The 26673-nt window shown below is 53.3% G+C and overlaps 2 protein-coding genes across 8 annotated transcripts in view; both read right to left on the minus strand.

The window, feature by feature from the left end:
• The window catches only part of SMG9 (SMG9 nonsense mediated mRNA decay factor), a 34634-nt gene extending 32044 nt beyond the window's left edge, over positions 1-2590 (minus strand). Inside the window, exon 1 of one of the 5 annotated variants that reach the window (XM_032839379.1) lies at positions 2337-2590. The gene's annotated coding sequence lies outside the window, so the exon portion shown is untranslated. Of the gene's footprint in view, positions 1-1481; positions 1649-2204; positions 2221-2336 lie in introns of those variants that run through there. The other 4 variants (XM_032839375.1, XM_032839380.1, XM_032839377.1 and 1 more) reach the window with 4 other exon arrangements.
• A 9168-nt stretch (positions 2591-11758) lies between these two features.
• On the minus strand, positions 11759-25740 carry KCNN4 (potassium calcium-activated channel subfamily N member 4). 3 transcript variants are annotated; one of them, XM_032839384.1, is made up of 9 exons: positions 24885-25738; positions 21750-21845; positions 20138-20571; positions 17827-17962; positions 15441-15551; positions 15199-15317; positions 14781-14850; positions 13537-13704; positions 11759-12083 (listed from the first exon to the last, which is right to left on the minus strand). In XM_032839384.1, exons 1-8 carry the CDS (start codon positions 25041-25043, stop codon positions 13540-13542), a joined length of 1290 nt encoding a protein of 429 aa, XP_032695275.1. In that variant the 5' UTR covers positions 25044-25738; the 3' UTR covers positions 11759-12083; positions 13537-13539. The 3 variants fall into 3 exon arrangements, with proteins under 3 accessions (XP_032695275.1, XP_032695276.1, XP_032695274.1); XM_032839383.1 differs by lacking the exon at positions 11759-12083 and adding an exon at positions 12519-13105 and having other exon boundaries at positions 24885-25736; XM_032839385.1 differs by lacking the exon at positions 13537-13704 and having other exon boundaries at positions 24885-25740.
• Between the last annotated feature and the right edge of the window lie 933 nt (positions 25741-26673).

Genomic DNA, 26673 nt, shown 5'->3' on the forward strand with positions numbered 1-26673 from the left:
CACACTTCTCAGCATAATTTGCAGGTAGGTGGTCATGTTCAAGTTCTTTCTGGCCACTGGTATGACACCAGAAGTGTGTTTTGGCAGCTTTCAGAAACTTTCCTTCAAGACACTGGCACATGACTTTTGCCCTCCTTCTGGCTGAAAGGAATGTGATGTGCAGGCTGGAGCTCAAGCAGCCACCTTGGGCTGGAAGGAAGGAGAGAAGGCGTGGTAGAAAAAGATTCAGAGATCCCCTATTAACCTTATATTGTCTACTTCTGGATGCAGTGAGAAACAAATATACTTCTCTTACTTGTAGCCAAAACTATTCCCAACTATTAATCACTTTGCCCCAACATAAGTACAACTCACAGGGGAAGGGTCACATAAAAATGGGACATGTTCTTTCCCAAACTGCAGCAAAACATTTCCTTACACATCAGTAACATGATCCTCACTCTGACAACTACTGTTTTGATTATGGAATACTGGCATACACGGGGCATTCAAGGGCCTAATTTCATCTGGTGTCTCATCTGGCATCAGTCTGTTTACCTTCCATTTCTGATGGTCAGCTATCCCTCACAATCCAAGGTCTCACCAGTAGTTAATCTAAGGTGTTATAAAATGTACTGCTCCCCATATGATCCACCCTACCATTTAACTATCTTTATAGGTCCCTCTAGGGAGTTTCCCCAGCTGTTTACCCTTCCTCCTAGGGAAGTATCGGAGTACTTAACAGTCTGTTTGCAAGACTGTAAGACCATTTACTATTTAGCTCACCCGTCAAGTTGGCAAACTGTAGCCTATGGACCAAATCAGGGCTGCGTTCTGTTTTTGTAAATATGTTTTACTGGAACACAGCCACGTCCATCAATTTATAAACTGTTTATAGTTGCCTCCTTGATAGAATGGCAGAGCTGAGTGAGACAGAGACACTATGGCCTGCAGCATCTCTGGCCCTTTACGGTTTGCTGACCCTTGCTTAGCGCTTAAGTGCCTGTGAAATCATTCTACGAATCCCCCCTCCCACCCAAGCAAACAGTGACTAACTGGTCCAAGTGCCGGATTCTTTCTCCAGAACTGCAGTGTTTACAGGATGTGGGAGTATTTTGCTGGCCAGGTGGGGCTTGTCTAGCTCCTTTCTCCAAGTGACTTCTCCGCCTGCCACAAACAGCTCTAGCCGGCCTTGGGAGACAGGAGGGCCAGGCCTGTTTACACACGCTTATGGAAAACGATCCACTCAGCACTTCAATGACTGTTTACAGTCTTGGAGGGATATTCCCTCAGAAATCGGAACTCCTCCCTTCCTTACAATTAAGTGTTGGTTTACACATTATTTCGGACAGCCCCACTCCCCCACCCAGTGCTTAAGTGTCTCTCTTCTTTCCTCAATGGGGATTCCATCCCAGCGCTCCAGCATCCGTTTAGACAACCAGAGGACCCTCTTCCCAGACTAAGCGTCCTCTCCCACGTTATTCTGGGAACTTCCACCGTACCTGTGTCTGCTTGACAGCTCTATGGGGGAGCTCCCCAGAATCTGAGTCCACCTATGTGCAATTTGGGGACCCCCAATATTTCCAGGCTCCTTGGAGGATTCTCCCAAAACGCCTGAAGCCAGTCTGTGTTCACAGGACTCTGACGGTGACCTCGCAGATGTCAGGAATCTAACTAGGCATTCTCCCGGCAGCTTCCTCAGCATTTGTGCATTTCTCCACATGACCCTTGCGGGGACTCTCCCAGAACCCAAGTGTCTATTGGCAAACTCCTAATTCCTAACCCCATATTTATGCCCGCCCCCCGCCCCCCAGAACGTAAGGGCCGATTCACACTATTTTTCTAAGGACTCTCTGACACTCAAACATGTATATTTACAAGTTTGTATATGGGGTGCCCTCCCCCCAAGAACTTTATGAGTCTATCGATTACTCAGAGGGCATCTCCCATAATTAGGCACCTGCTTGCAAGCCTCTTATGGAGAACCCTACAACTTAAGTTTCTTTTTACACAGTATTTGGAGGACCTCCTGGGCATATAGGGTCTGTTTGCAGACCCTCTGCGAGCGTGTTCTCAAAACTCAAGTTTCCCTTTACACGTTCTCGTTGGGACCTTTGCAATACTTAGACCCTCCCAGAACCCAAGCTCCTATTTACAGATTACTTATCGGTCTCCACCCCAAGCCAGCAAGCCCAGTACTCTAACGGTCTCTCTTCCCTCCCTACGCAAGTTACGCGCACCCGCCAGGCTTCTCAGTGACTGTTTAACGGTCGAAAAGGGGGCGGGGCCCCGAAATGCGCCCCACGCCCCGCCCCCTGCCAGCGCACGAACCTCGCGCGGGCTTGAAGGACCCTTACCTAAGGCGGCTGCTGATTGGCTCTTGGGGCGCAGCGCTACGCGCGCTTTCCGTGACGGGGCTGGTGGGGGGAGGTTCCACCACAAGCCACGGACCTGTAAATGGCGTCTGGGGGACAAGGAGCGTGGGGTAGGCCGAGGGAGCAGGCACCGGTCACTCCGGAACCGTCCTAGGAACCTCGGAAGCGGCCCCCAGGGAACGCGGGGCCGAAAGAGGAAGAGGAGGAAGTAGCGCGGGACGGAGCTTAAAGCAGGATCCGCGGAGTGCCGGCTTTGCGCATGCGCCTAGGGCTGGGCGCGGGAGAACTGAGCGTCAGCCCTGGGCTGAGCATGCGTCGATGGATGTGGCTGGCCTCAGCGCGCATGCGGATGACGGAGGGGAAGGAGGGAGAACTCCGCGGTTCCGTCTTAGTGCGCGTGCGCCTTTGTGGGGCGGCCCCTCTGTGGGAGTATAACACAGAGGGAGAGAGGGCGGTTACTGGGATAAGCGGGTTCGAATCCCGCCCCTTCAGTGGCCTAGGCTGTATTCAGTGGGGGTGGGGGTGGGGCGGAGGGGAGGAATTTCAAGGTCCTGGGCCGATAAATGAGAACACAGGATTGAATCGAAACTGGCGTGAACGCTGGAGACTTCCCGCTCTGTAATGGGAGACCGATTAAATCATACATGGAAAGGGCTCAGGTCCGGTTGGACCTTGAAGCACGGCCAAGAGCACCCCAAGCAGAGGGAAAGGTCTAGACGGTCTCGCATTCAGAGTTCCCCCGGGGTGGAAGGTGAGGCAGCACCGATGGGCAGCTCAGATTCTGAAGGGATTTCGGGGCAGGGTCTATCGGGAGACGGGGACTGTGGGGAACCTCGGCGGCCGCAGCAGAGGAGGAGCCCAGGACTAAGTGTCGAAAATTCAAGACTAGCCCGTGGCAGAGGCCCGTGCGCGCCTGAGGGGGAATACGGGGCCGAGCGCGCGGCCCGCAGAGAGCGCATGCGCAGCGTCTCAGCGCGGGTGGGAGGTTACCTCGGGGAGGAAAGTTCGCTCCAGAGGAGTGTGATTCATGCGTATGTCGGCGACTGGGGGGAATTTACCACTTTTCATTCGAAATTTCAAAGCGTTTTCTTATTTCTATTTGAACAGGGAATACAGGTACATTCTGACAGGTTTCAAGCAGCCAATGGGGTACACAATAAAAATAAGTCTCCTACTCTGGTTCCCATATCCCTGTCCTAAAGCACCGGCTCCCAGTATCCTTCTGGAACTACAGTTAAAGCATTGGCGTTAAGAGCTTGAGTTCCCGTAAATGGGTGTTCACATATATGGCAGCCGACCTTAACCCTGTCTGCCCGTTTCTAAAATGAAGCTGGCATCAGAGTTAAATGGATGAAAGTTCCCATAACAGTGCCTAGTGCATAGGAGCTCTGTGTGTCATGTTTTGTGGTTTACGATGGGAATGATAGTGACTGATTCTGAGCTGCCCTCTCCCCTCCAGGCCTCATCCCTGTGGCCATTTTCTCAGCACCTGTGCCGGGTGGAACTGTTTCCAGGCTGCCACAGGCTGGTTGAAAACACCAGTCACTTAAGTCGAGAGCACTGTATAATGATTCTCCAAAGACTGTGAGTGTTTCCCAGAGACACACATGGCAGTCAGGCCAGACACACATGACAATCAGGCTGTCTGCATTCTGTTAGTCAGTGTCCCTCTTTAGCATCTTCATCTCAGGTGATTACCAATCTTTCTTTCTTTCTTTCTTTCTTTTTTTTTTTTAAGATTTTATTTATTTATTTGGCAGGCAGAGATCACAAGTAGGCAGAGAGAGAGGAAGGCAAGCAGGCTCCCTGCTGAGCAGAGAGCCCAACGCCAGACTTGATCTCAGGACTCTGGTATCATGGCCTGAGCAGAAGGCAGAGGCTTTAACCCACTGAGCCACCCAGGCACCCCTGGTGATTACCAGTCTTTCTTAACTAAATTTCTCAATACCAGAACACCCTCCATGCTGGTTTCACAACTCTGAGCTACCCTCAGGTGGAAATGACTTAAAAAAGGAAAAAGAATGGCACTGACATTGGGCCTACTGTGTACCAGGCTGTGTTTTATATACATCACTACAACCTTTCCCCTCCCCATTTAACAGATGCAGAAAATGAGTCCGAAAGAGAAGGTCCTTACAGAAGTCCACTAGCCAGGAAGCAGCAGGGCCTGGATTCAAATGCAGGCCCGTCTCACCACGGAGAAAGCCCACATTTTCCCCCCTGACAGCCGGCAGCCTGCCTAGTGGTGAGTCAGTGGTGCAAACAAGCACCCAGAGACCTGCCTTTTTTATTTATTAGTGACATGGTTGTGTGGATGTACCATGCTTTAACCATTTCCCTATTGATAAACATTTAGGCCGTTTCTGAACTTTAGCTCTCACATTTGCTGCAGTTAATACTGTTGTACCTCTGATGGTATGCTTCTGGTAGTATTATCAGTGATATCTTGTTTGAAAGTGGAATTGCTGGGTCCGGGCTACAAGCTTGGGAATGTTGAGAGCCATTGCCAAAGGGTCTATTCATTTTTTCATTCACTTCTCTGTTCATTTTATTCATCCATCTACTGAATGAGTTACGGAAGTCTAGTCAGCTGCCAACCATGGCTGTAGGCTAGAGATCCTACAGTGAATAGGAGAGAGCAGCTGCCCTCTAACAGCAGAGCTTCTAGTAAAGCGGATGATGTCAGGTAGAAGAGACTTGGAAGGAAAAGTCAGGGTAAGGAAATTTCAAGTGACAGGGGTCAGAGAGTGACAGGTGGTCAGAGGGTCAGAGAGGGCTCTCTGAAGAGGTGACATTTGAGCAGAGGCCTGAAAAAAGGTAAGGAAGTGAGCCATGTGCAGATGCTGAAAAACAGTCAGTGGAAAGACCCCTGGAGGAAGCAGGAGGGGAGCCAGCTGTTGAGAGATTGTCAAGGTGACCAGGTGACTAGAGCAGAGCCAGGGGAAGAGAGGAAGGATTGTTTAGGGATGGAGCTATGGAGAGGGGCCAGGTTACACAGGGTCTTGTAGGCCATGGTAAGGGCTTTGGAAGTTACTTTCCAAGTGACAGGAAGCCATTGGAGGGCCGCGAGCAAGGTCCAGCATGTTGGAAGGTTTGTTGTATGAATATTTCTCTAGTGAACACCCCGAATTAATGACAGTGGTTGCTTGTGGGGAGGAGGGTCATAGACTCGTGGATCAGAGTTGTGAGGGCGACTGCTTAAGACTTCTGCATTTATGAGCCATGTGACTGTTTATGCACAAAATGGTTAAAGCAGTGCTGGTTGCTGTGGGGAGGATGGCCTGCAGCTGGGCAGGCGTGGACACAGGCCATGAGGAAACCCATGTCCCTGCCTGGACGGAAGATGATGGTGACTCAGGAAGAGGGTTGTGTGAGAGGAAGCATGAATCAGGGATGACTTAAAAGTTATCCTAAAGGTTTTGGGTTTGACCAGCTGGATGAAGAGTGATGCTTTTTTATGAAGATGGGTTAAGAGTCATCTTGATGGGAAACTGACAAGCTTTGAACTTACTCTGAGATACTTACTAGATATCAAGTAAGGAGTGACAGTTTGGGGGAGAAGCTAGGATTTGTAGATACACAGTGTTTACTGACTTTATGAAATTTTATTTTGTTAAAAAATTTTTTTTTGCTTTATGAAATTTTAAAAGCAAACACAAAAGTATTGTGGTGTAAAGAATTCTCACCCGTCACTCAGTATTGATAGTCCTTTACGTTCCATTTCTCTTGTTCTATTTTCCCCCTCCCACACATAAGCACAGTTTTTACTTGGAGTTTCCTTACTTTTTTAAAGCAAATCTCAGATGTCCTGTCATTTTATTTTTATTTATTTATTTACTTTTAAGATTTTATTTATTTATTTGACAGACAGAGATCACAAGTAGGCAGAGAGGCAGACAGAGAGAGAGAGGGAAGAGGGCTCTCTGCTCAGCAGGGAGCCCGATGTGGGACTTGATTCCAGGACCCTGAGATCATGACCTGAGCCGAAGGCAGAGGCTTAACCCCCTGAGCCACCCAGGCACCCTGTCCTGTCATTTTATTAGCAGGTCTACCAGTATGCTCCATTTGGAGCTTTTAGTGTGTAGATGGTACTTAAAGCCCTGGGGTTGGCTAAAACCATCCAGGTTGATTGAGTAGACCGAGCAGAGGTTAGGCCCTGGGCCTCCCGTATCTATGAATCAGGGGGAGGACCAGCACCCCAGAAAGGGGCTGACAGGGAGTAGGAATGTCAGCAGAAGGGATGACCTGGAGCCAAGGGAACAAAGGGTTCCAAAGAGACAGTGATCAGCTGGGGACCAGAGGTCTGGAGAAGTTGTTAGGGGTAGGCATGGGGTCCACCATGAAGAAAACATGGCTTTTGGGGCATCTGGGTGGCTCAGTCGGTTAAGCTCTGCCCTCAGCTCAGGTCATGATCCCAGGGCCCTAGCTCCCAGCTCCCTGGGGGGTTCTCCCTCTCCCGATTCTCCCTCTCCCTCTGTCCCACCCCCCCCCATTTGTGCTCTCTCTTTCTCACTCTGTGTCTGTCTCAAATAGTAAATAAATAAAGAAATATATAATAAAAAAAGAAAAATTATGCTTTCTTTTTTGTCCCTGAGTCTGTTAATGGAAACTTCTCAGTATTGTAATACACATTCTGTGAGGAAAAGTTTATGAGTACTTTTTTTTTAATTTAAAGATTTTATTTATTTATTTAACAGAGAGAGAGATCACAAGTAGGCAGAGAGGACCTGGCAGAGAGAGAGGAGGAAGCAGGCTCCCTGCTGAGCAGAGAGCCCAATGCCATGCGGCTCTATCCCAGGACCCTGAGATCATGACCTGCGTCGAAGGCAAATGCTTAACCAACTGAGCCACCGGCGCCCATGAGTACTTTTCCTCAGCTCTTTTTTGGTGAGATGGAGGTTAAGTATGGTCAAGTGCATAAAAGGCACAGACCTTAAGGGTAGAGGTCAGTGAATTTTTACAAATCTGTATACTGATCTGATCTAACTACTAACTAGGTCAGGGTAGAGGTCATTTGCAGCACCCCAGAAGTTTGTTTGGCGCGTTTTCCTGTCCATTCCCCTGCCCCACATTGATCTGATTCTGGTCCTAGATAAGTTCTGGCTGCCCTTGAACTTCATATAAATGAAATCTTACAGCAGGTCTTCTGTGTGTCTGGTTTCCTTTACTTTTTATGTCGGTGAAAATCTCCCATGTTGTATGAAACGGCAATTGGTTCTGTAAGAACTTACTTTAAAGGATTTCTACCTCCTGGTTGTTTTACAATATCTAAAATCTGAATTTGAATCCCAGATGTTTTGTAGTTCAGGGAGTACATAGTGAACTTTAAACATAACACCGGATCTAAGGTGCTAAAAGTTCTAGTGGGGTGTTGTGTTTGTTGTTTTTTTTAAGATTTTATTTATTTATATGACAGAGATCACAAGTAGGTAGGGAGGCAGGCAGAGAGAGGGGAGGAACCAGGCTCTCCGTGGAGCAGAGAGCCCAACGCAGGGCTCCATCCCAGGACCCCGGGATCACAACCTGAGCCAAAGGCAGAGGCTTTAACCCACTGAGCCACCCAGGCGCCCCTAGTGGGGTGTTTTTAAGGTGGGAGACATTTCACTATGCTTCGGAACCGGGTCCTTAAGGAGGTGGGGGGGTTGCTGACAGAGGACAGGCAGAGAGAGGAGTTAGACTTGAAGCGAAGAGGGGCCTGTTCACCCTGGTAAAAGAAAAAAGAAAGGAAAGCTGAGCCATCCGACATCCCTTCCAGATTGTCAATCCCGCTCTCTCGCATTCTTTGTTGGCAGGTATTCCCCTCAGCATAAAAGCTCAAGATGGGTCCACAGTCTGGTGTTGATGTACATTGTAGGCCTTCCTTGGTGAACCATAATGAAGAAGTGGGTAAACTCTGGTGATGTTTGTTGTAAGTGGATGGGGCAAGAGGGAGAGGACAGTGGCGGGCAGCTACAGCAAGGAATGTTGGGGAAGAGGAGTCCCTGGCAGGAGCAGCTGTGATACTGTGATTTTTTTTTTAAGATTTTATTTTATGTTAAGATTTCTAGTTATTTATTGGTCAGAGAGAGAGCAGAAGCACGGAGAGCTACAGGCAGAGCAGGCAGAGGGAGAAGCAGGCTCCCTGTTGAGCAAGGAGCCCGACGTGGCCTTTGATCCCAGGACCCTGGGATCATGACCTGAGCTGAAGGCCCTTAACTGACTGAGCCACACAGGCGTCTGGATACTGTGATTTGTTTCATGTATTTGGTATGCATCCCATTTCTGGCTCATAGTACCTAAAACCATTGGAATTTTCTGTGGTGAGAGCGGTAGCTGTGTCTTTTGTGATGTTAATGAGGTGGCTTTTGGAAAGTACCTAGGTAACCGAGGGCTGGGGGCTGATTGCCAGCGACCCAACCTTGTGATTAGAGATTAGAATATCCGGTGTGACCCTTGGCCTTCGGGGGCAGGGAGAGGGGTGTTGGAGGTTGAATCAGTTGCCAGTGCCCAGTGATTTCATTAATGATGACCATGTAATGAAGCCTCCATCAAAGGACAACCCCCCCCCCACTGCCGCCAAAACCCACAAGGACAGGGTTTCGAGAGCTTGCAGGTTGGTGGACACGTGGAGATGTGGGGAGAGTGGTGCCCCTGGAGAGGGCATGGTAGCTTCCACCCTTCCCCATACCTTGCCTGGGTGTCTCTTCCCTCTGGCTCTTCCTAAATTTTATCCTGGCTTATAATAAGTATTAATATATGATATATGAGGAATCCGGTAAGTAAAATGTTTCTCTGAGTTCTGAGAGCTGCTGTAGCAAATTAATTCAACCCAAGGGGGCATTTGTTGGAACCTGCGATCTGTAGCTGGTTGGTCAGAAGCACAGGTGTCAACCTGGACTTGCCACTGGCGTCTGAAGATTCAAGGGGGTGCAGTCCTATAGGACTGAGCTCTTCACCTGTGGACTTGAGCTCCTTCTCCATGTAGACAGTGTAGAACTGAGTTGAAGTGTAGGACACCCAGCCGACGGCTGAGAATTGCTTGGTGGGGGAGGGGGAAACCCACACACTGGAATTGGGTGCAGAATCATTCGCAGCCAGGATGGGGTTGGGGGAGACTGGAAGAGGGGTGGGGCTGGACCCTAAACAGCACCCCAGGTGAGACCTGTGTGTATAACACCATGCGATACTATTCGGCAGTGAAAAAGTGACCAGCCTGGATGGAGCTGGTGGCCACTGTGCAGAGCCCAAGAAGCCAGTACACATCAGCATGTAGAGCAGGGTTCAGAGTTGGGCACAAGAGGTCAGGATGGTGGTTACTGGGGATGGAGGAGGGTAGGGAGGGACGGGAGAGCTTTTAGGGGGCCGGAAACTTCTAGCTTGATCTGTGTGGTGGCTGCTTAGGTCAATAAATTCGTAAAAATTCATTGGGGCTGCATTTAAAATGTGTGTGCTTTATGTAAAATGGGTGTCAATAAAAGAAAAAAAAAATGAGCTGAGCCAAGGAGCTAGACTTTGACAGAAGAGCAGGTGGGAGCCACGGAAGAGTTTTGGACAAGGGCCAGACCAGGTCATATAGGAATGTTGGGAGAGCCTTCAGGGTCTGGTGAGGTGGGTGCATGAGAGGGGCCAGGGTCTGCCTCAGCCTTAGCTCCTGACTGGCTTTTTAGCCCTGGTAAGCCCCCACCCCACCCCTTTCTGGGCCTCTTTTCCCCATCCAGTCCTCTCATGGGCATGGAGGCAAAACAAGCAGGGGAGGGAAGAAGCCCAGAGCACAGTGAGACTGAGCCCCTTGACAGAGCTCTCTGATTCATGCCTACAGTCCCAGCCCCCGGTGCAGGGCCTTGAGGAAGTGCGGATTTCATGAGGCACAGTGCAGAAACTGCTGGGAGGGGGGGCCTCAGGACCGATGCCCCGCTTTGGGGAACGGGAGCAGGTAGGCGGGGGCAGATGCAAGATGCTTCAGAGCAAATCTCCCATGTGTTCTCTTAGTCTCTTTCTCACTCTCTCTCTCTCTCTCTCTCTCTCTTTTTTTTTTAAGATTTTATTTACTTATTTGACAGAGAGAGACACAGCAAGAGAGGGAAACAAGCGGGCCGGGGCGGGCGGGGGGGTTGTGGGAGAGGGAGAAGCAGGCTTCCCGCCCACCAGGGAGCCCGATATGGGACTCGATCCCAGGACTCTGGGATCTTGACCTGAGCCGAAGGCAGATGCTTAATAACAGCCACCCAGGTGCCCCATTCTCTTAGTTTCTTAGTGAAGAGCCCCTTCTAACCAGTTCCTACCTCGTCTCAGCAGAAACTACCGTGGTAGAAGGTGAGGAGTTTGGGCCACCCCAGGTCTTCAGTGTTTTCATTCAGTGATCGTCACTGAGGCCCTGCATGTGCCAGCCCTTGACATTGAAAACACAGTAGAGAACAAAAATGAAAATATGGTGCTATGATCTCTGAGCTAATGAATGGGCCTGCTGGCTATGTGCTGGGGCTCTGGAGCCAAGCTGCCTGGGTCAGATCCCAGCCCTCCCCGCCCCAGTCTGTACAGTGACTGTGGGCAGGTTTCTTAAATCTCTCTCTGCCTCGGTTACCCCATACATAAAACGAGGCCACAATACCCACTTTGCCTCCTTTTAGAGAATTTATGAAGTCATTTATATATAAAGGGCTGAGCGTGGTGCTGGGCTCAAAAAATATTGTGATAAAGGGGCACCTGGGTGGTTCAGTTCAGTGTCTGCCTTCAGCTCAGGCCCTGTTCCCAGGGTCCTGGGTTCAAGCCCCACGGTGTGGGCTCCCTGCTCAGCAGGGGGCCTGCTTCTCCCTCTCCCTTTGCCGTTCCCCCTGCTTATGCTGTCTCTCTCTGCCAAATACATAAAATCTTTTAATAAAAAAATTGCGATAGAGACAAGATTCACGGGACTGTGAGAACTTGAGAAAGGACTCCCTAGAGAAGGGGACATCCAAGCTGAGGCCTAAAGGAGTGTGCCGGCGGCAGTGGGGTGTGACCAGGGGGAATAAGTTTGGTAGGAGATTGGCAACACTGCGAGGAGGGCTTCCTGCAGGGGGAGGGTGTTGGAAATGTCATCAGAGATCCCATCTAGTTCCTGTCTCCTCTGCTCCCAGGTGGGCTGGCGTCCAGAGGAAGGGCAGTCTGTGGCAGTGGGTGGTGCAAGCCCCAGTTTAGCTCTCAGGGCCGACGCATGAGGCTTGCTGTGGATTTGGAGGGAAATCTAAAGATAGCTCAGCAGAAAAGGATGACTCGAAGCCCGGGCTTCCCCGCAAATCGAAGGAAGCAAGGGTGAATCAGCTTCTCAAAGTAGAATGAAGTGGCTGTGGGAAGTGAAACCTCAGTGGGAAGGCCTCAGTCCAAGGCCACTCTGTCTCTGACTCACCTTAGACAGGGCAGAAGGAGGGCTTAGCGCCAGGGCAGGCAGGCTGGCTGTGAATCGGGGGCCTGCAGCCAGATTCCCGGGCTCTAGACTGGGCTCCTCTTGAAAGCTCAGTTTCTGCATCTTTACAATGGGGTGGGGCAGGGCGGGAAGTCATTGTGGTGAATTACAGAAGCAGGGCACACAGTAGGACCTTCAGAAGTGCCAACCCCTTCCCTTTTCCTGTCTGAGTAGTAGCGGATAATGAAATGAGTATGTGGGGTGGTTTGGGGTTCTTGTTAGTCTCCTGATGGGTGAGTAGTCATCTAGGTTCTGGTGAGATGAGTTGGGGGGGAGAGGGCAGCAGAAGAAACAGCAGCTGTGTGTTGTGTCTGAAAATCAATAGCAATAATAAAAATGATCAACTGCCTCTTGAGTGATTGGTTCTTGCTAAATACCCGACCCTTTGTGCCACTCTCTGTTGCCGTCTTCACAGCAGTTCCATGGGAAGGTGGACCCATCTTAGAGGTGAGGTAAATTGTTCAGAGAAGTGAAGCCACTTGCCCAGAGTCACACAGCCAGTGGATGGCAGAGTTAGGCTTTGGACCCTGAACCAAAACCTGGGTTTGAAGCCCTTGCTCTTAGCCTCAGATCTGTGGGGTGGGGGCTGTTGAAGACTTCATGGCCTAGTTGTGGCCTATGGAGCTGGGAGGGGACTTGGAGTAGGTGTCTGCTTTATAGATTGGGAAATGGACAGGGCAAAGGCCTTACGCTAGATGACCTGCCTGTCGGGAATGTACATATGTTTAGAAAGAAATAGCAGCTTCTTCTGGCTTTGTTGAACGTTTATTACAAAGTTAAGAGCAGAGACTGGTGAGCTGTACCCCCCCCCCCCCCCCTTCTCTGCACCAGATACTCTCTGCAGCTCTGGCAAACTGTGTCCTCCTGGACCTCCCGCCAGGGGGCGCTGCCTCCCGCCACCTCAGCCTCAGGCCCGGTTCCATTAGCTCGGCAATTCCGTGGTCACTAAGGCAGCCCAGGATCTTGGACTCTGGGCCCCCAGTCCCCTCCTCCTCTGGGACCCAGGAGTCTCAGCCCCCAGGCACCTCCACTTCTAACTGAAAGCTGGAGGTCATCCATAGCAGCATAGTAAGGATGTTTTTGTCCAGGGTATGTGGGATAGTAGTGAGACCATTTTCCCTTTTGGGGCAGGGGTTTGGGTGTGTGTGGCCACAGCCTTTCTCCTTGAGCCAGTGTCTCCTCAGTCAGTCAGTGAGTGAGACCACCCTAAGGTGGGGCCCCTTTGGTCCTTGCACTTGAGGTGCTTTATTCATAGGGCTGGGTCAGGAGTAGCAGGGACAGTGTCCTCCACCTCAATCCTGGGGAAAGTAGCTTGGTTCTTCCTCCGTGGGTCCTGGGGAGACAAGCAGAGAGATGGATAGATGGGCCGGAAACCAGAGGGAGGGAGAGCAAGAGCAGGGACGCTGAGGTGGAGACAGACAGACACCAGTGGACTAAGGGGGAAGAAAGAGGGTGGGTGTACCTGCCACCAAGAGACCAGGCATCTGGACAGAAACTAGGAACATGCCCAAGAAGAGGCAGACAGACCATGCAAAGGAAGGGAGAGGGTCTTGAGGGTCAGCAAAGGGGAGAAAGAATGTCTCCTTCCTCCCAGGACTGCCAGTCCAGCCCCAAACTTGAGTCCTCTCCTCCGGATAGGCAGAGCAGAAGAGAAAGAGTAGCATCATCTCCAAGGCCATCCCCTAGTCCTTTGGCCACAAGAGGTGCTATCTACAGGCACCATTTCTCCGGGATGTTTTTCTGCCCGAGTCCCAGCTGCCTCACCAGCTACGTGGCCTCCTGGCTTGGTTCTGGAAGCCGCCTCGACCCCAGGGCAGTGCTAAGCAGCTCAGTCAGCGTGTCCAGCTTCCCTGCCAGGGCGTCCATCCGCTTCTCCAGGGCCTGATGTGAGCTGCTCAGACCCAGCTGCAAGTCACACAGGATCATGTGCATCTGGGCAGAGAGGGGGAGGGTGGGAGGTAGCAGCCGCTGCGCTAGACTTCCTCCTCTCCCAGCTGCCGGGCTCAGTGCTTTTCACACATGGTTTAAATCCTCTTAAAAGCCTGGGGAGTGAGGATTCCGTTCCCGTTTTTACAACTACGGAAATGGGCCTGGAACTGTTAAATGACGTGCCCAAGGTGGCCCCTCCGGTAAGGCCTAGCGTTTGTGGAACTGATGAACCACTTCAGGATCCACATAGCCCTTTCATCAGCTTCTCAGACTAGGAGCCACAGCTTTATCCTCAAGGTGTGTGAGCTTTCTATGAGAATTCTTGAACTCTCGGTTTTTGGCTGGCTAATCTTCAGAAATTATGACCTGCCAGTTCTGGCAGATCGAGGCCCCCACCTCCTCACTGAGACCTGCCGTGCAGTTTAGGGGCCCTGCATCTGTGACTGCTTGCCATGGCCTTGGTGCCAAGGGCCACTGTTTGAATTGTCTCGGGCTAATGAGAAAAAGCAAAGGCCGCTTAATAAGCAAAAGGTGCTGTGAGTCAAGCCAAGGGGTGTGACGTTACCATCCCCAAGCACCGGCCGAATCCGGTGGTCCCAGCCGGAGAACGGCAAGCGGAGTCAGCCCCGTGGCCCAGGGCCCCTCTTCGCAATAGCAGCAGAGATGGCCTTTTACTGAAACAATGTGCCCTGTCTGTTTCAGATTTGTTAATTTGTGTTTTATTGGTCTTGCCATTTGTGTTTGAACTTGGTTTGTATATTTGCTTTGGTTTTATTGCTGTCTAAGAGTCATAGTTGGAAGGAATTTTGTATTCGTCCACATTAACTCGACAATAAAAATAACGTAAAACCAAACACTACAGTTCTTCGTGCAATTTCTTTTTCTAAGGTTAAAAGGGATCGGTCCCCTCCATGAGTTTAAGAAACTGTCATATCATTCATTCAACCACAAACCTTTGTTGAACGCGTGTGTGTTTGCCAGACCCCTGCCAGTGTTCGTTATGCTGGGGCCGGATGTCCCTGCCAGCTGCCCTGGCCTCCCTTTTCTTCCAGACCCTTCCTCCCACAGGGTCCTGGTACCTTGGAGATGTCCACCATGGAGTTCACTTGTTCCCGGAGCTTTCTGTGTTTCAGTCGTACCTGGCGGAACCTGTGGGAAAAAGCTGGAGTTCAGAAGTGATCCCAGCTTGGGGATGGGCTAAGCGGAGGAGAGACTCACATAGATGTGGTCCGGTGAGGAAGGGTTGCCAGAGCTGAAACCCCCCTAAGCCCATCTCTTAGGTAGTGCCCCAGGTATCCTGACTGCCCCCCCCATACAGATTGGCGCGGACCCACAGACACAGACGTGCAGGACAATCCATCACAGAGTCACTGTGAGGTCTAGGTGGACATCTGTTCAGCGGGCCTGCACGCCGGTGTCCCAGCCTGGCTGCACACGCACATTCGTTGCCACACACCATGTGGAAGGGAGGAGATGAAAACAGAGGGAGGCCCTCACCTGTTGATGGCGGCCAGCAGCCTGCGCTGGTGCCTGCGGGCAGCCCCGCGCTCCTTCCTACGTGTGTGTTTGTAAAACATCCAGGCCTCTTGCAGCACTCGGGCAGCTGATTCCTTCATCTGGGGGTGGGCACAGTGTCAGTGGAGGCAGACCCCTAGGGCTCTGGGAGGAGGAGGGGGTGGTGTCTGGACTCCTGGGTCTGAGGGAGGCATGTGCCGTGGGTGCCATATGCCCATCCTCACCTCTTTGGCGTACTGGATGTCCATCATGAAGTTGTGCACGTGCTTCTCTGCCTTATTAAACTCCAGCTTCCGGGCCACCACGGCCACCAGCAGGGCTGTGCAGCAGACCCCCTGTGGGCACAGCAGACACTATGACGGAGGGCGGTGGGGCTCCGGGGCCACCAGACTCCCTCCTAGAACCCTCCCAACAGCCACAGAAGGCAGGCCAGACCACCCCCGGTGGACAGATGAGCAGGCCCAGAGAGGGGAATCGGGGTCCCACACACCCCGAGGGGGTGGAGCCAGGATCAGAGGTCATGTGTCTGAGTCCCACTTGTGGGAGCACCAGAATGCTCTTTTTTTTTTTTCTTAAGATTTTTAAAAATTTATTTATTTGACAGAGAGAGAGAGATCACAAGCAGGCAGAGAGGCAGGCAGAGAGAGAGAGGAGGAAGCAGGCTCCTCACTGAGCAGAGATCCCGATGCGGGGCTCGATCCCAGGACCCTGAGATCATGACCTGAGCTGAAGGCAGAGGCTTTAACCCACTGAGCCACCCAGGCGCCCCCAGAATGCTCTTTTGTTAAAGGTATGATTGGAGAAGGGGAGAAGGGCTGATCTTGGGTGAGAGGTAGAGCTTGGGCTCCTTCGGGAGCCCTTCCTCCCACTGCTCACAGCCACTTAGCCATCAGGTCACCAAAGGTGTCCCTCCCCCTCCTTCCACCCCTGTGGCTCCTGGCCAGTTCTGGCCCCGTCCTTTCCCTCCTGGACCATCTCCTGACCCGGACCTGAGGGAGATCTAACATTATGACCCTGCCCCTTTACCCTACTGCCCCAAACTTCTTACCCTCGCTTTCAGAGCCTTCAGCCAACTCAGCCTGACCTCAATCTGCTGTAGCTTCCCGAGCATCTTGGTCTGAACACTGCCCGCTTCTCCCAAGACCTCTGAACCGCCAGCTGCTTGGTGGTACCTGCTGTTCTTCCCTGAGTTACAGTGAATTTTCTTCTGAAGTCTTCCCCTTCCCCAAAGTGTGTCTCAGCTCAAGAACACTCTGAACAATTTACTGGTTATAAACACCGGTTCCAGGAACACTTGTGTCCCAAGCCCAGCTCTGAGCACGTTACTTAATGTCTCAGGGGCTCACTTTCTTCCCTATAAAATGGGCATGCCCTCACAGTATTACTCTGTGGGTTCCTTAAGTGAACACCTGGAAAGGCTTCAGCGCAGAGGCTGGCACAGAGTCTGTACTTGATAAAGTTACTTGTGATTATCCCATTGTGTCAGGGAACCTCCCTGCCAGGAACTGAGCTGTGAGCTCAAGTGCAAATTGCCTGATCTCTCTAGGTCTGTTTCTCCTTGTGTCAAATGCGGAAGGAGGTCCCAGGCAGCCCCGAGGGTCCCTGACCCTTTGGGAGTGTTTTCCTGGCTGGATCTTGGCCCCTCTTTCTTGGTCCCAAAGACTCACTCCTCTGGGGAGGGGATCACACTTTCCCATTACCCCATCCGTGACCAGTGGAAATGTAGCATATCTTTTCTGGGACAGCATCAGGACTGGGGGCCGGCAGCCCTGGGTAGGGGGAGCCAAATCGCAAGGGGAGGTGAAGGCCAAGGCTTTGGTGCTGGGTCCTGGATGAGGATAGGGGCTAGGAAGGGGGAGCTGGATGCCTGGGTCTATGAAGGGAAGGTGGTAGGTGTCTGGTTTCAGGAGGAGACCAACTCTGGGGAGCCTCTGCCTCATCCTTGACATGAGCTAGAGTGGGCAGCTGGATGCTTGCGACCAGTTACAAATGACAGCCTTCCCACCCCCACCCCTTGACCCATTTGCCAAGCATTTCCTATGTGCTGGGTGCTGAGACCCTATGTGTGGTTTAACTCATCTCAGGAACCCCATGAGGAATACATTAGTATCAGCATCCCCGTTTCATTATAGGCTTGATCCCAGCTTGGAAGTGGCAGAAGCAGGATCTGAAGACAGGCAGACTGACCCCACAGGCAGGCTTTGGATGAAGCCCTAGTGGAGGCTGGAGACTAGGTTCCTGTGTCCTGGATAAGCTGGGAAACCAAGGGCCTGTGTCCTAGACTGAGAGGGTAAGGGGGTGAGGAGGAGGATGTCTGAGCCTTCATGAGGCTCAGGGTGGATTCCTGGATTCTGGAAGGAAATGGGGCTGGGAAGTCAGGGGCCTATGTTTTCCAGGATGGTGAGGTCTAGGGTCCTAAGTTCCAAGGAGAACAAGGATTTAGGGGATGGGTTCTTGGATTTTGAAAGGAAATGGGGCTGTGGGTGTCCAGATACCCAAGTTCCTTGGGGGTGGTGTCCTTGAGTCCCTTTGTTGGCTCCATGATTTCTTTGGGCCCAAGAGATACGCAGTTGGGGGTAGGGGTAGGGTCCTGTAGGGGGCTGTACTCACCATGACTCCAGTGCAGAGACAAACAATCTTGCCCCACATGGTGCCTGGCACCACGTCTCCATAGCCAATGGTCAGGAATGTGATGGGGATCAGCCACAGTGTGTCTGAAAGGTGTCCGGTGGCATTAACGGCCTGCCTGTGGGGAAGGATGGGTTAGTTCTAAAACCCTACCCCAGGGCTTCCCTTGATGTCTGATATTCTCCTTCCTAACACACCCACAGTCCCCAGAAGCATTCAGAGAAAAAGTCTGTAAATTCTGGGCTTTGGAGAGCCTGCCTGGCTTCCTCTCTGCTGTTGCGAGCTGGGCAAGATATGCTCAGCCTTTCTGGGCTGTGGCATTTGAACCTGGATCCAGCCAATTCCAAGGCTTGTTTGGTTTTCGTTAGGCTACCAGGACTGCTGCTTTCTGAGCAGGTTGAGAGGTTGAGAGGGGACAGAAACCCAGCCCAGAGTCCTCTTGTCACACCCTGGCAGGGATCTGCATACACACAGAGGAAGGGGTGATTTTTTTCTCTTTTCTCTTCTCTTCTCTTCTCTTCTTTTCTCTCTCTCTCTTTCTTTCAGATTTAATTTTTTTAAATTAACCTCTACACCCAGTGTGGGGTTCAAACTCACAACCCCAAGATCAGGATTCATATACTCCACCAACTGAGCCAGCCAGGCACCCCAGAGGTGCCTTTTTCTAATGTTCATAAAGATGCTTTATGGCCTACAGGTGGTCCTGTCAAGACTAAAAAGGCAGGATCCTGCCCTCCCTTCCCCCCACTTCATAGAAGGGGACATTTAATTTGAGCCATGGAAGGGACTGAAAATCCTGATTTGTCTAAACTTGAGCCCACAGACCCCTTGTATAAGGGTCAGCAAGGAACACTTCATTCGTGAGGCCCAAGACATGTCAGACCCACTACTCTAGTGTTTGGATGTGGGGACTGAATTTGCACTGTTAAGCCCTACTCCCCTCATCTGGAAGTACATTCAAGTTTGAGGACTTCTGCCCTGGGGTTGAGAAATTTGACCCCCCTTACCCATCCTCCCATTTTTCAGATGAGAAACATGGTGGCAGGAAAACAGAGCCTACAAGATGTATCAGTTAAAAATCCTGAAAGAGGGGTGCCTGGGTGGCTCAGCGGGTTAAAGCCTCTGCCTTCAGCTCAGGTCATGATCCCAGGGTCCTGGGATCGAACCCCCGCATCAGGCTCTCTGCTGTGCTCTGTGGGGAGCCTGCTTGCCCCCTCTCTCTCTCTGCCTGCCTCTCTGCCTACTTGTGATCTCTGTCTGTCAAATAAATAAATAAAATCTTTAAAAAAAATCCTCAAAGATTAGAATTGCTGGATTAGAATTCAAAGATGGTAAAATTTCACACCCATTTCACAGATGAGGAAACAGAGGGTCAGAGAGAAAGGATCTAAAGCCAGTGCTTGTCTTTCCCCACCTCCCCTCAAGAATCCTTTCCCAGGGGTGCCTGGGTGGCTCAGTGGGTTAAAGCCTCTGCCTTTGGCTCAGGTCATGGTCCCGGGGTCCTGGGATCGAGCCCTGCATCGGGCTCTCTACTCAGCGGGGGGCCTGCTTCCTCCTCTCTCTCTCTCTCTGCCTGCCTCTGTGCCTGCTTGTGATCTCTATCAAATAAATAAATAAAATCTTAAAAAAAAAAATCCTTTGCCAGATGTACTAAACCAGATGTCCCAAACTTGAGCCGGGGTCAGAATGCCTTGTTAAAAACAGACTGCTTGGCCCCCACCTGCCAGAGTTTTGGATTTGTTAGGTGTGGGTAGGGCCTGAGAATTTGGATTTGCAGCAGGCTCCCAGGTGACACTGCCAGTTCTGGAACCACACCTTAGGACCAACTGGCTAAGATTAATGTCACTGTCTTTATCTGTAAGAGAGAGGACCTGAGGCCCAGCTTGCAGTCTGTCCAGTAGGCAGCCTGGAATCCTCCATCCATTCCCTGCAGGAAATTCCCTTCCAGAGCAGCCCCAAATCACCACCGTCCCAGGATGGCGGGGAGCACCCCAGTGCATCTGTGCTAATTCAGAAAAGGTGTCCATATCCTCCAAGGAGGCAGTTGCAACCTTTGGCCAGGCCCCAGTACCTGTGTTTAGAGACTGAACAGGTGGAAGCGGGGAAGGAAGGGCTTGCTAGGGTCTGTGTGTGTCTGGGGAGACTGGAGGCTGCAAGCGGAGGAAGGGCGGGAGCTGGCCCGTTGGTTCCTCCCTGCCCAGTGGATGAGTGCGGACCCCGGGGGGCAGCTGGGGCTGTGAGCGGCTTCTCCAGATGCTCTAAGAACCCCCAACCTTCACCGCAGCACCCTCACCTCTCAGCCACCGACAGCACCCAGGCGGTGGTGAGCCAGAGGCCAAGCGTGAGGCAGAGCAGCAGGCGACCGGGGTGCGTGTTCATGTACAGCTTGGCCACGAACCAGTGGCGGAAGCGGACCTGGTTGAGGGCGCCGATGCTGCGGTAGGACGCGTTGAGCAAGACGCCGCTGCGCAGGAGGACGGCGCGGGGCACCAGGTAGAGGCGCAGCAGCATGGCCAGCGACAGCAGCGCCTCGCCCTCATCCAGAAAGCCCGGCCAGGACTGCGTTGCCGCCGCCGTGGGCCCGGACCCCAAACCCTGGGCACACGGCGGACCCTGCACCGGCGCGGGATGCAGCGCGCACACAGCCAGCTCCAGCACGATCTGCGCCGCCTGCCGCCCGGTCAGCGCCACGCGCCAGTCCCGGAGCCCGTTGTCGGTCATGAACAACTGCGGGGAAGGGACAGACGGGGGAGGGGGTCACAAGAAGGTCAGGTGGCCGCCCGCCTGCCAGAACCAGGAGATAAGGGGGGCCGTCCACCAGGGTCAGGGTGGGTGGGGTTGGGGAGGGTGGGGAAGGAGTGGGGCAGGACCTTGAGGAGGACCTCTCTCCACTTTCTTCCTAAGGCCCTCCCCCTCGGTTTCGGCCCGCTTCCAGAATTTCCTGTGTACCCCCACATTGTTCTATATATTGAAGGTACCGGTGCACAGAGCAGAAAGCCCTGCCTCCTGGGAGCCTACAGTCCTGATGCACGGAGCCACCTCCTCCTGTTTCTGGGGCCGGGGGAGTAATTAACTGAAAACCGCGCCCCATAGCCAACATTTACAGGGCACTTTGAATGGGCCAGGCACTGCTCTATCTGCTTTACAGGTTATGACTCAGGGAATGCTCCCAACACAGTGAAATTGAAAGCATTTTACCCCCATTTTACAGGTGCAGAAACTCAGGCCCTGGTCTTTCAGCTGTGGTGGCACAGCTGAGCTACAAATCCAGGCCACTTAACTGTTTGACTAGTGATGATAATGTGTACTTTCTACTGAGCAGGTGCCACAGGGGGGAATGACTACACATGATGGATAACCCCCATTTTATATACAGAGGTTTTAGGGGAAGGGGTAGAGGCAACAGGATCTAGGGATGTGGGGGATGGGATGAGGGGAGGGCGCTGGTGGAGAGTTGAGCACCAGGATGAGACAGGACATGGGAGGGGGGTGATGTGTGGAACGCCCCCCCACCCCTGGAGTCTAGGGGGTAATTGGCACAGAGGTGGGGAGCTCAGGAGTAGGGAAGGACCCTCAGGCACATAGCCTGGATTTCAGGTTACTTGGAACTGGAGTAGGTGGGGCCCCGGGCATGGAGGACAGAGATCTGGGGGGCTGGGCCTGGAGTGAGGCTGCCTGGGGGTGGGAGCTCTCAGCATCCATGGGCATGCAAGGGGGGACAGGGCTGCAGGGGTGCATGGGACTGGGTTGCTCCAGGAGGCTCGGTCTGTCTATCTGTGGTTCTTCTCATCTCGGTGGGTGAGGGTGTGGACAAATCGCAGGGTGGAGAAACCTCATTACTCAGACCAGGAGGAGGAGGAGGGTGGAAAGTGTGAGCTGACAGGGAGCCGTGGGGGCTGCCCTACCTGGACCTCTTTGGCGTGAAATGCCACGATAAGACAAAGGAGCAAGAAGGTGGAAATGCTGATGGTGCATTTAACCAGGAACAGGTAGAGCGCCCACTGTTGGAAGGGACAGAAAAAGGGGTAAGATCCTAGGTTCCCAACTGGTCAGTCCCCTCTACCTTCCTCCCATAATGCCATCCCTTCTCAATTCCCAATTTCCTGGCCTCCGCCACCCATTCCTCCCTGCCTGTCCTCCCCCCACCACCTGGTTCCACCCAGTGTCTCAGTTTTGAGGAACTCTCAAAACCATCTGGTCCCCAAGGAAAGTGGTCTCTTCCTTCCCAGCCTGACAGCCCTGGCTCAGATGCTGGTGTGTACCCTCCTCTTCAGCCTTTCTCATACAATCCACACCTGAGGGGAGACCTTACAGCTCACAGCCCTTTTTAATTCCCCATCCCCTCCCCCACCAAAAATAGTTCCTCAGTTAGGGGGTGGGGGAGTGGGGAGGTCTAGAAACAGACATCTGGCCTCCAGAAAGTTCCCCCGCCCTTCCCTGACCACACAGCTGGTCCAACCCTAGAAAGCGACCTGCCTTAGAAGATCCTACCACCTTCCCAATTCCCCAAGAAGCCTAGAAATGAATTTCTAGAAATGAATATTCAAGAATGAATGACACCCTCCCACCCCCCACCACATCCAGGACACTGGGTCTCCGAGACCCCAGTCCCAGCTATGAGGAACGCCCCTGGGTCCTGGCCCCTGCATCTCCTTCCCCCTGCCCTCTCTCCTGGCTCTAAGCCCAGGGCAGATCTGGCCGGAAGCACATGGCCTCCAGAAACCACGGAGAGACTTTTTTTTCCTCTCTCTTTGTGTGGCAATACCTTGGAGAGATCTAGAATTCTGGAAGAAGAGGTTTGGGGGGCCTGGGACTGCTGGATCCCCTAGGAGGAGTGGGGAGGGGTCCCTGCCTGACAAATGTTGTCGGGGAGGGGGATCCACCTGGGCTCCCCTGCTGAGCTCAGCACCTGTTTCTCCAAAGATGTCTGCCAGCTCCCCCAGCGGGCCAGGGCCCCACCTCTGTGCAGGGGAAGAGGGCCAATTTCCTGCCCCAGGGGACCTGCCCCCCCAACCCTCCCCAAACAATGGTGCTGTTGTTCTTAGCCCTCCCCTACCCCCTTATCCTCCTAAGGCTCCCTGGTTCCCTGTCCCTTTCTTTAGTTTGTCACAAACTCCACTCCGCTAGACATACCTCCTGCCCACACGGCACCCCACTTCTACTTTGCTGGTTCCTCTTCCCCCAAACCCCTGACTCAGTCTCTGAAATTTCCCTGTCTCTGGGGATGCTTCTGTTTCGATCTCTGTTTATGTCTGAGGGTCTCCGTTTCTCTCAGACTTTCCATCTTTCTGTGTATATCTCAACTTGGGGAACTCTGTCTTTCATTGTCTCTTACTGCATCATTGTCTCTGTCTCACACCACCTTTGTCTCTCAGTGTCTCTGTCTCTCAGTCTCAGTCTCTCTCCACCCCTCCTCCTGCTGATTTCAACAGCTTGTTCCCCTGCACTTCCCCAGCTGGGCACCTGCCTCTCCTTCAGCCCCTCCCCCCTGGGGAGCAGGTGTCTGGGTCCCTGCAAAATGGGCTCCTAAGACTGAGATGGCGGTGGAGAGGAGGCATGGATGTTGTCAAGGCCCAAGTAGAAAGGGGGCTGAGGAGGACCCTTAGGGCCACGTATCTCAACCCTTACCCCCAGTTTACAGATGGGGAAACTGAGGCCCAGAAAGCTGCAGCAGCTTTCCTAGAGTCCAGCTGCTGGAGACAGCAGACTGGCAAATGGCAGAGGGAAGGAAGAAATGAGAGGTGAGAAGGGGGAGAGAGGGAGTAAGGAAGGAAAGACCCCCTGTCCCTTTCCATCTGCAGGGAGCTCAGGCCCCACCTCCCTGGCTGGGTGGGGTTCTGAAGCGTGGGAGCGGCGGGTAGGCCCTGGCCATGCTTCCTGTTGGCAGGGCTTCGGTAGCCCCACCCCCCCGTGCCCGCTGCCCTGGCCTCGGCTCCCAGGCCAGAGGAAGCTGGCTTGCCCTGACCCTCCGTGTGGCTCCTGGTCTCTTTGGAACTGCGCTCCTCTGCCACCACCCCCAAATCCAAGCCTGAACTTCCCTCCTCCAGGAATGCCCCCCAACCCAGTCCTCACGTCAGCGTCCCCAGCCAGCCCAACTCCACATCCCTTACCCTAGACAGTTCTCCAACCTCTCCTTTCCGGTTAAGCAAATCTGTTCTGTCCTTAAACCACTGATTCTGACCCCTGTCCTCTATCTGCCCCATCGCTGCCCAGACTGAGGCTGGAATGTGCCGAGAGCCTGCTCAGACCTGTCCTGGCCCCACCTGTCCTTTTCCTCCCCACCGACTCTATCAGGCCCCCCTTCCCCCAAAGATGCTCTAAACCTCCTTCAGACCCAGGAGCCTGGGCTCCCTGCCCCCTCCCCTGGGACCTAGGAGCCCAAGACACTGTACACCTACTTCTCCATTATGCCCCAGAATAGCATGCAGACCCTGGGGAGGCTGGGACTGATGCACATGGGAGGGGCAGGGGGCTGTTTCCCATTTCCCACCCCCACCCCAGCCAGTTTTTTTTGGTCTCTGGCCCTCTGCTGGGGAGGCACTGGGTAAACCTGCGTTTAGATAAGGACCAAGGAGCCACCGCCTAGTTGGAAGAAGTTAGCCTTTCTCCCCACCCTTCCTTCACTGAACCTGAGGCTACCCCTCCCCTGATCTCTTCTTGGGAGACTGGAGGATCTGGTCAGCCACCCCCTGACCTCAAGGGGTCCCGGGCTTCCAGGTGTCCCATACAAACCTTCAAAGACTGAGACACTGAGACCCATGTTCCCTTCTTTTTGCAGAGAGAGCCCTGAGCATTTATCTCCCTTGGGCCCCAGGAGTCCAGACCCTCAGCCCCCTCCTCCTTCATACCCAGGAGTCCAGACCCCTAGCTCCTCCTCCCTCAGAGTTAGGGGTTCAGGTCCCCGGGTCCTCCCCTCTCAGACTTAGGACTCCAGCCCCTCCTCCCTCACACTTAGGGTCCTGACCACCAGTCCCTCCTCCCTCAGACCTAGGAGTCTCAGCCCCCAGCCTCCCGTGGCCCAGGATAAGAGCTCCACTCACCGGGCACCCTCCGAACCACAGCATCTCCGCGTGCAGCACCATGAGTCCAATGCCAACTCCCGCCAGCGCTAGCGCCCAGCCAGCCAGCCACTTCTCCTGCTCCAGCAGCCGCTTTCGCCGCTGTAGGGCCCCCAGGCCTGGCACCAGCTCCCCGCCCATGGCCCCTGCGGTCTTGGGGCTCAGCCAGCTTCCTGCCCAGGGTCCCCCACCTCGCAGCACACAAAGGGCAGCCACTGTGGCTTGCAGGTCCTCGGCCTGCTCTGCTCCTCACTCTGGGGCTCTTGCTTTGAGGCACAGAGGAGTCTGTGCCCTCTGGGGGTGGTGACGGCTGGGCAGGGCAGGGAGGGGCCGGCATGGCCCTTGGGCAGAGGGAAGGCTCCCCAACCACCCTTCGCAGCCTGAGGAGGGACTGGGGTGTGTCTTGGGGCAGAGCAAGGAAGAGGCGTGCGTCCACGTGGATGAAGACACATACTGGCACACAATAGATTGTGTCACACACAACGGTCTGCCCTCTGTAACACACACCTAAACTCAGCCACACCCAGACACCACAAGACACCCGGTGACAAACCCTCATACACACCACGGCCGGAGACGGGACTGAACACACATGGGGCACACACCACAACCTACAGTGAGTGACTCACAACTCCCCGATGAGCTCTGCAGCCCACAGCCACACCCAGACACCACACAGATGGTGTGACACACGCCGGCACTCAGCACAGCAGGCAGTGCCCTGTGGCTCCCGTGACCACCCAAACCGTTCACACACAGGCGCAGAAAACTGCAATCGAAACTGGGACAACATCCTCTTGCCCAGACAGTCACCCCCAGGCTCTCTTGCTCCATTAGCACAACACACACCAACGGTTCCGCAGACACACATCAGGTTACTGAGTCACACCCACGTGCCGCACTCAACATCCCTGTGTGAACCGTGTGCTAACGGCGTCCCAGACGTGATACACCTGTGCACTGGCGCCCAACACGTGCGGACACACAACATTTGGGGACACACCACGGCAGTCCTCAGGCCCCCAGCACACAGTGAAACACACGCGGATGGCATGTGACAGGTCACACTCGCACAACGATCCACAGCACACACAGACTCACCAGGACATACTACATACTCCAGCGCCCAGAGCCATTCAAACGTGTGGTCAGAACAGTGGGAACGGACACGTGTAGAGACCCGCAGTGCACAGCGACACACACAGAAGCCCAAACAGCCTGGGATAGGTTTTGGTGCCTCTCAGGGACACGACCTAGAATAGTAACCCCGGGGGTGAGGGTGGGGGGCGGGGCCCCTGACATGGAAATGCAGCATCGCCTCTGACTGACAAGCCACAAATGGCACACCATATACTCCAACACACGTGGCCACACAAACACCGAGTGACACAAAACATGCTGCCACAGTATTTCCCAACACTACCTTTTGTGAACACCCTGGATCACGTAAAACATCAGGTGGGACCCACTGACACAGCTGACACCTAAGCCTGCGACAACACCACACACCACACCAGGGGCTACCCTCCGCTGCAGCGTACTACACAGCCACACAAACACAGCACACTCTGAGTGTGGGCACCCAGGCTGTGTTCTCGGCAGGGAAAGGAGAGCCCACACCAAATGGACACAGTCCTGGGCATGACCCATAGGGTCACATCTCTGACTGACAGCTCACCTTTGCACCAAAAAGGCATGTAACAGAGACACAACACACAGTGACGGACAGAACAACAAATGCAGTACAGGGTGACTCCCGGAGGGACACGCG

This window comes from Lontra canadensis, unplaced genomic scaffold (genome assembly GCF_010015895.1).
Source record: "Lontra canadensis isolate GAN:19392208 unplaced genomic scaffold, GSC_riverotter_1.0 scaffold107, whole genome shotgun sequence".
Lineage (NCBI taxonomy): Eukaryota > Metazoa > Chordata > Mammalia > Carnivora > Mustelidae > Lontra > Lontra canadensis.

Excerpts from the sequence above, each read along its gene's own strand:
- KCNN4 (XM_032839384.1), bottom strand. The coding sequence starts at position 25,043 with ATGGGCGGGGAGCTGGTGCCAGGCCTGGGGGCCCTACAGCGGCGAAAG. Across the intron at positions 17,963-20,137 it reads GTGCTGTCGGTGGCTGAGAG|GCAGGCCGTTAATGCCACCG; the intron begins GTGAGGGTGCTG and ends CCTTCCCCACAG. Across the intron at positions 13,705-14,780 it reads CCATGGTGGACATCTCCAAG|ATGCACATGATCCTGTGTGA; the intron begins GTACCAGGACCC and ends CTCTCTGCCCAG.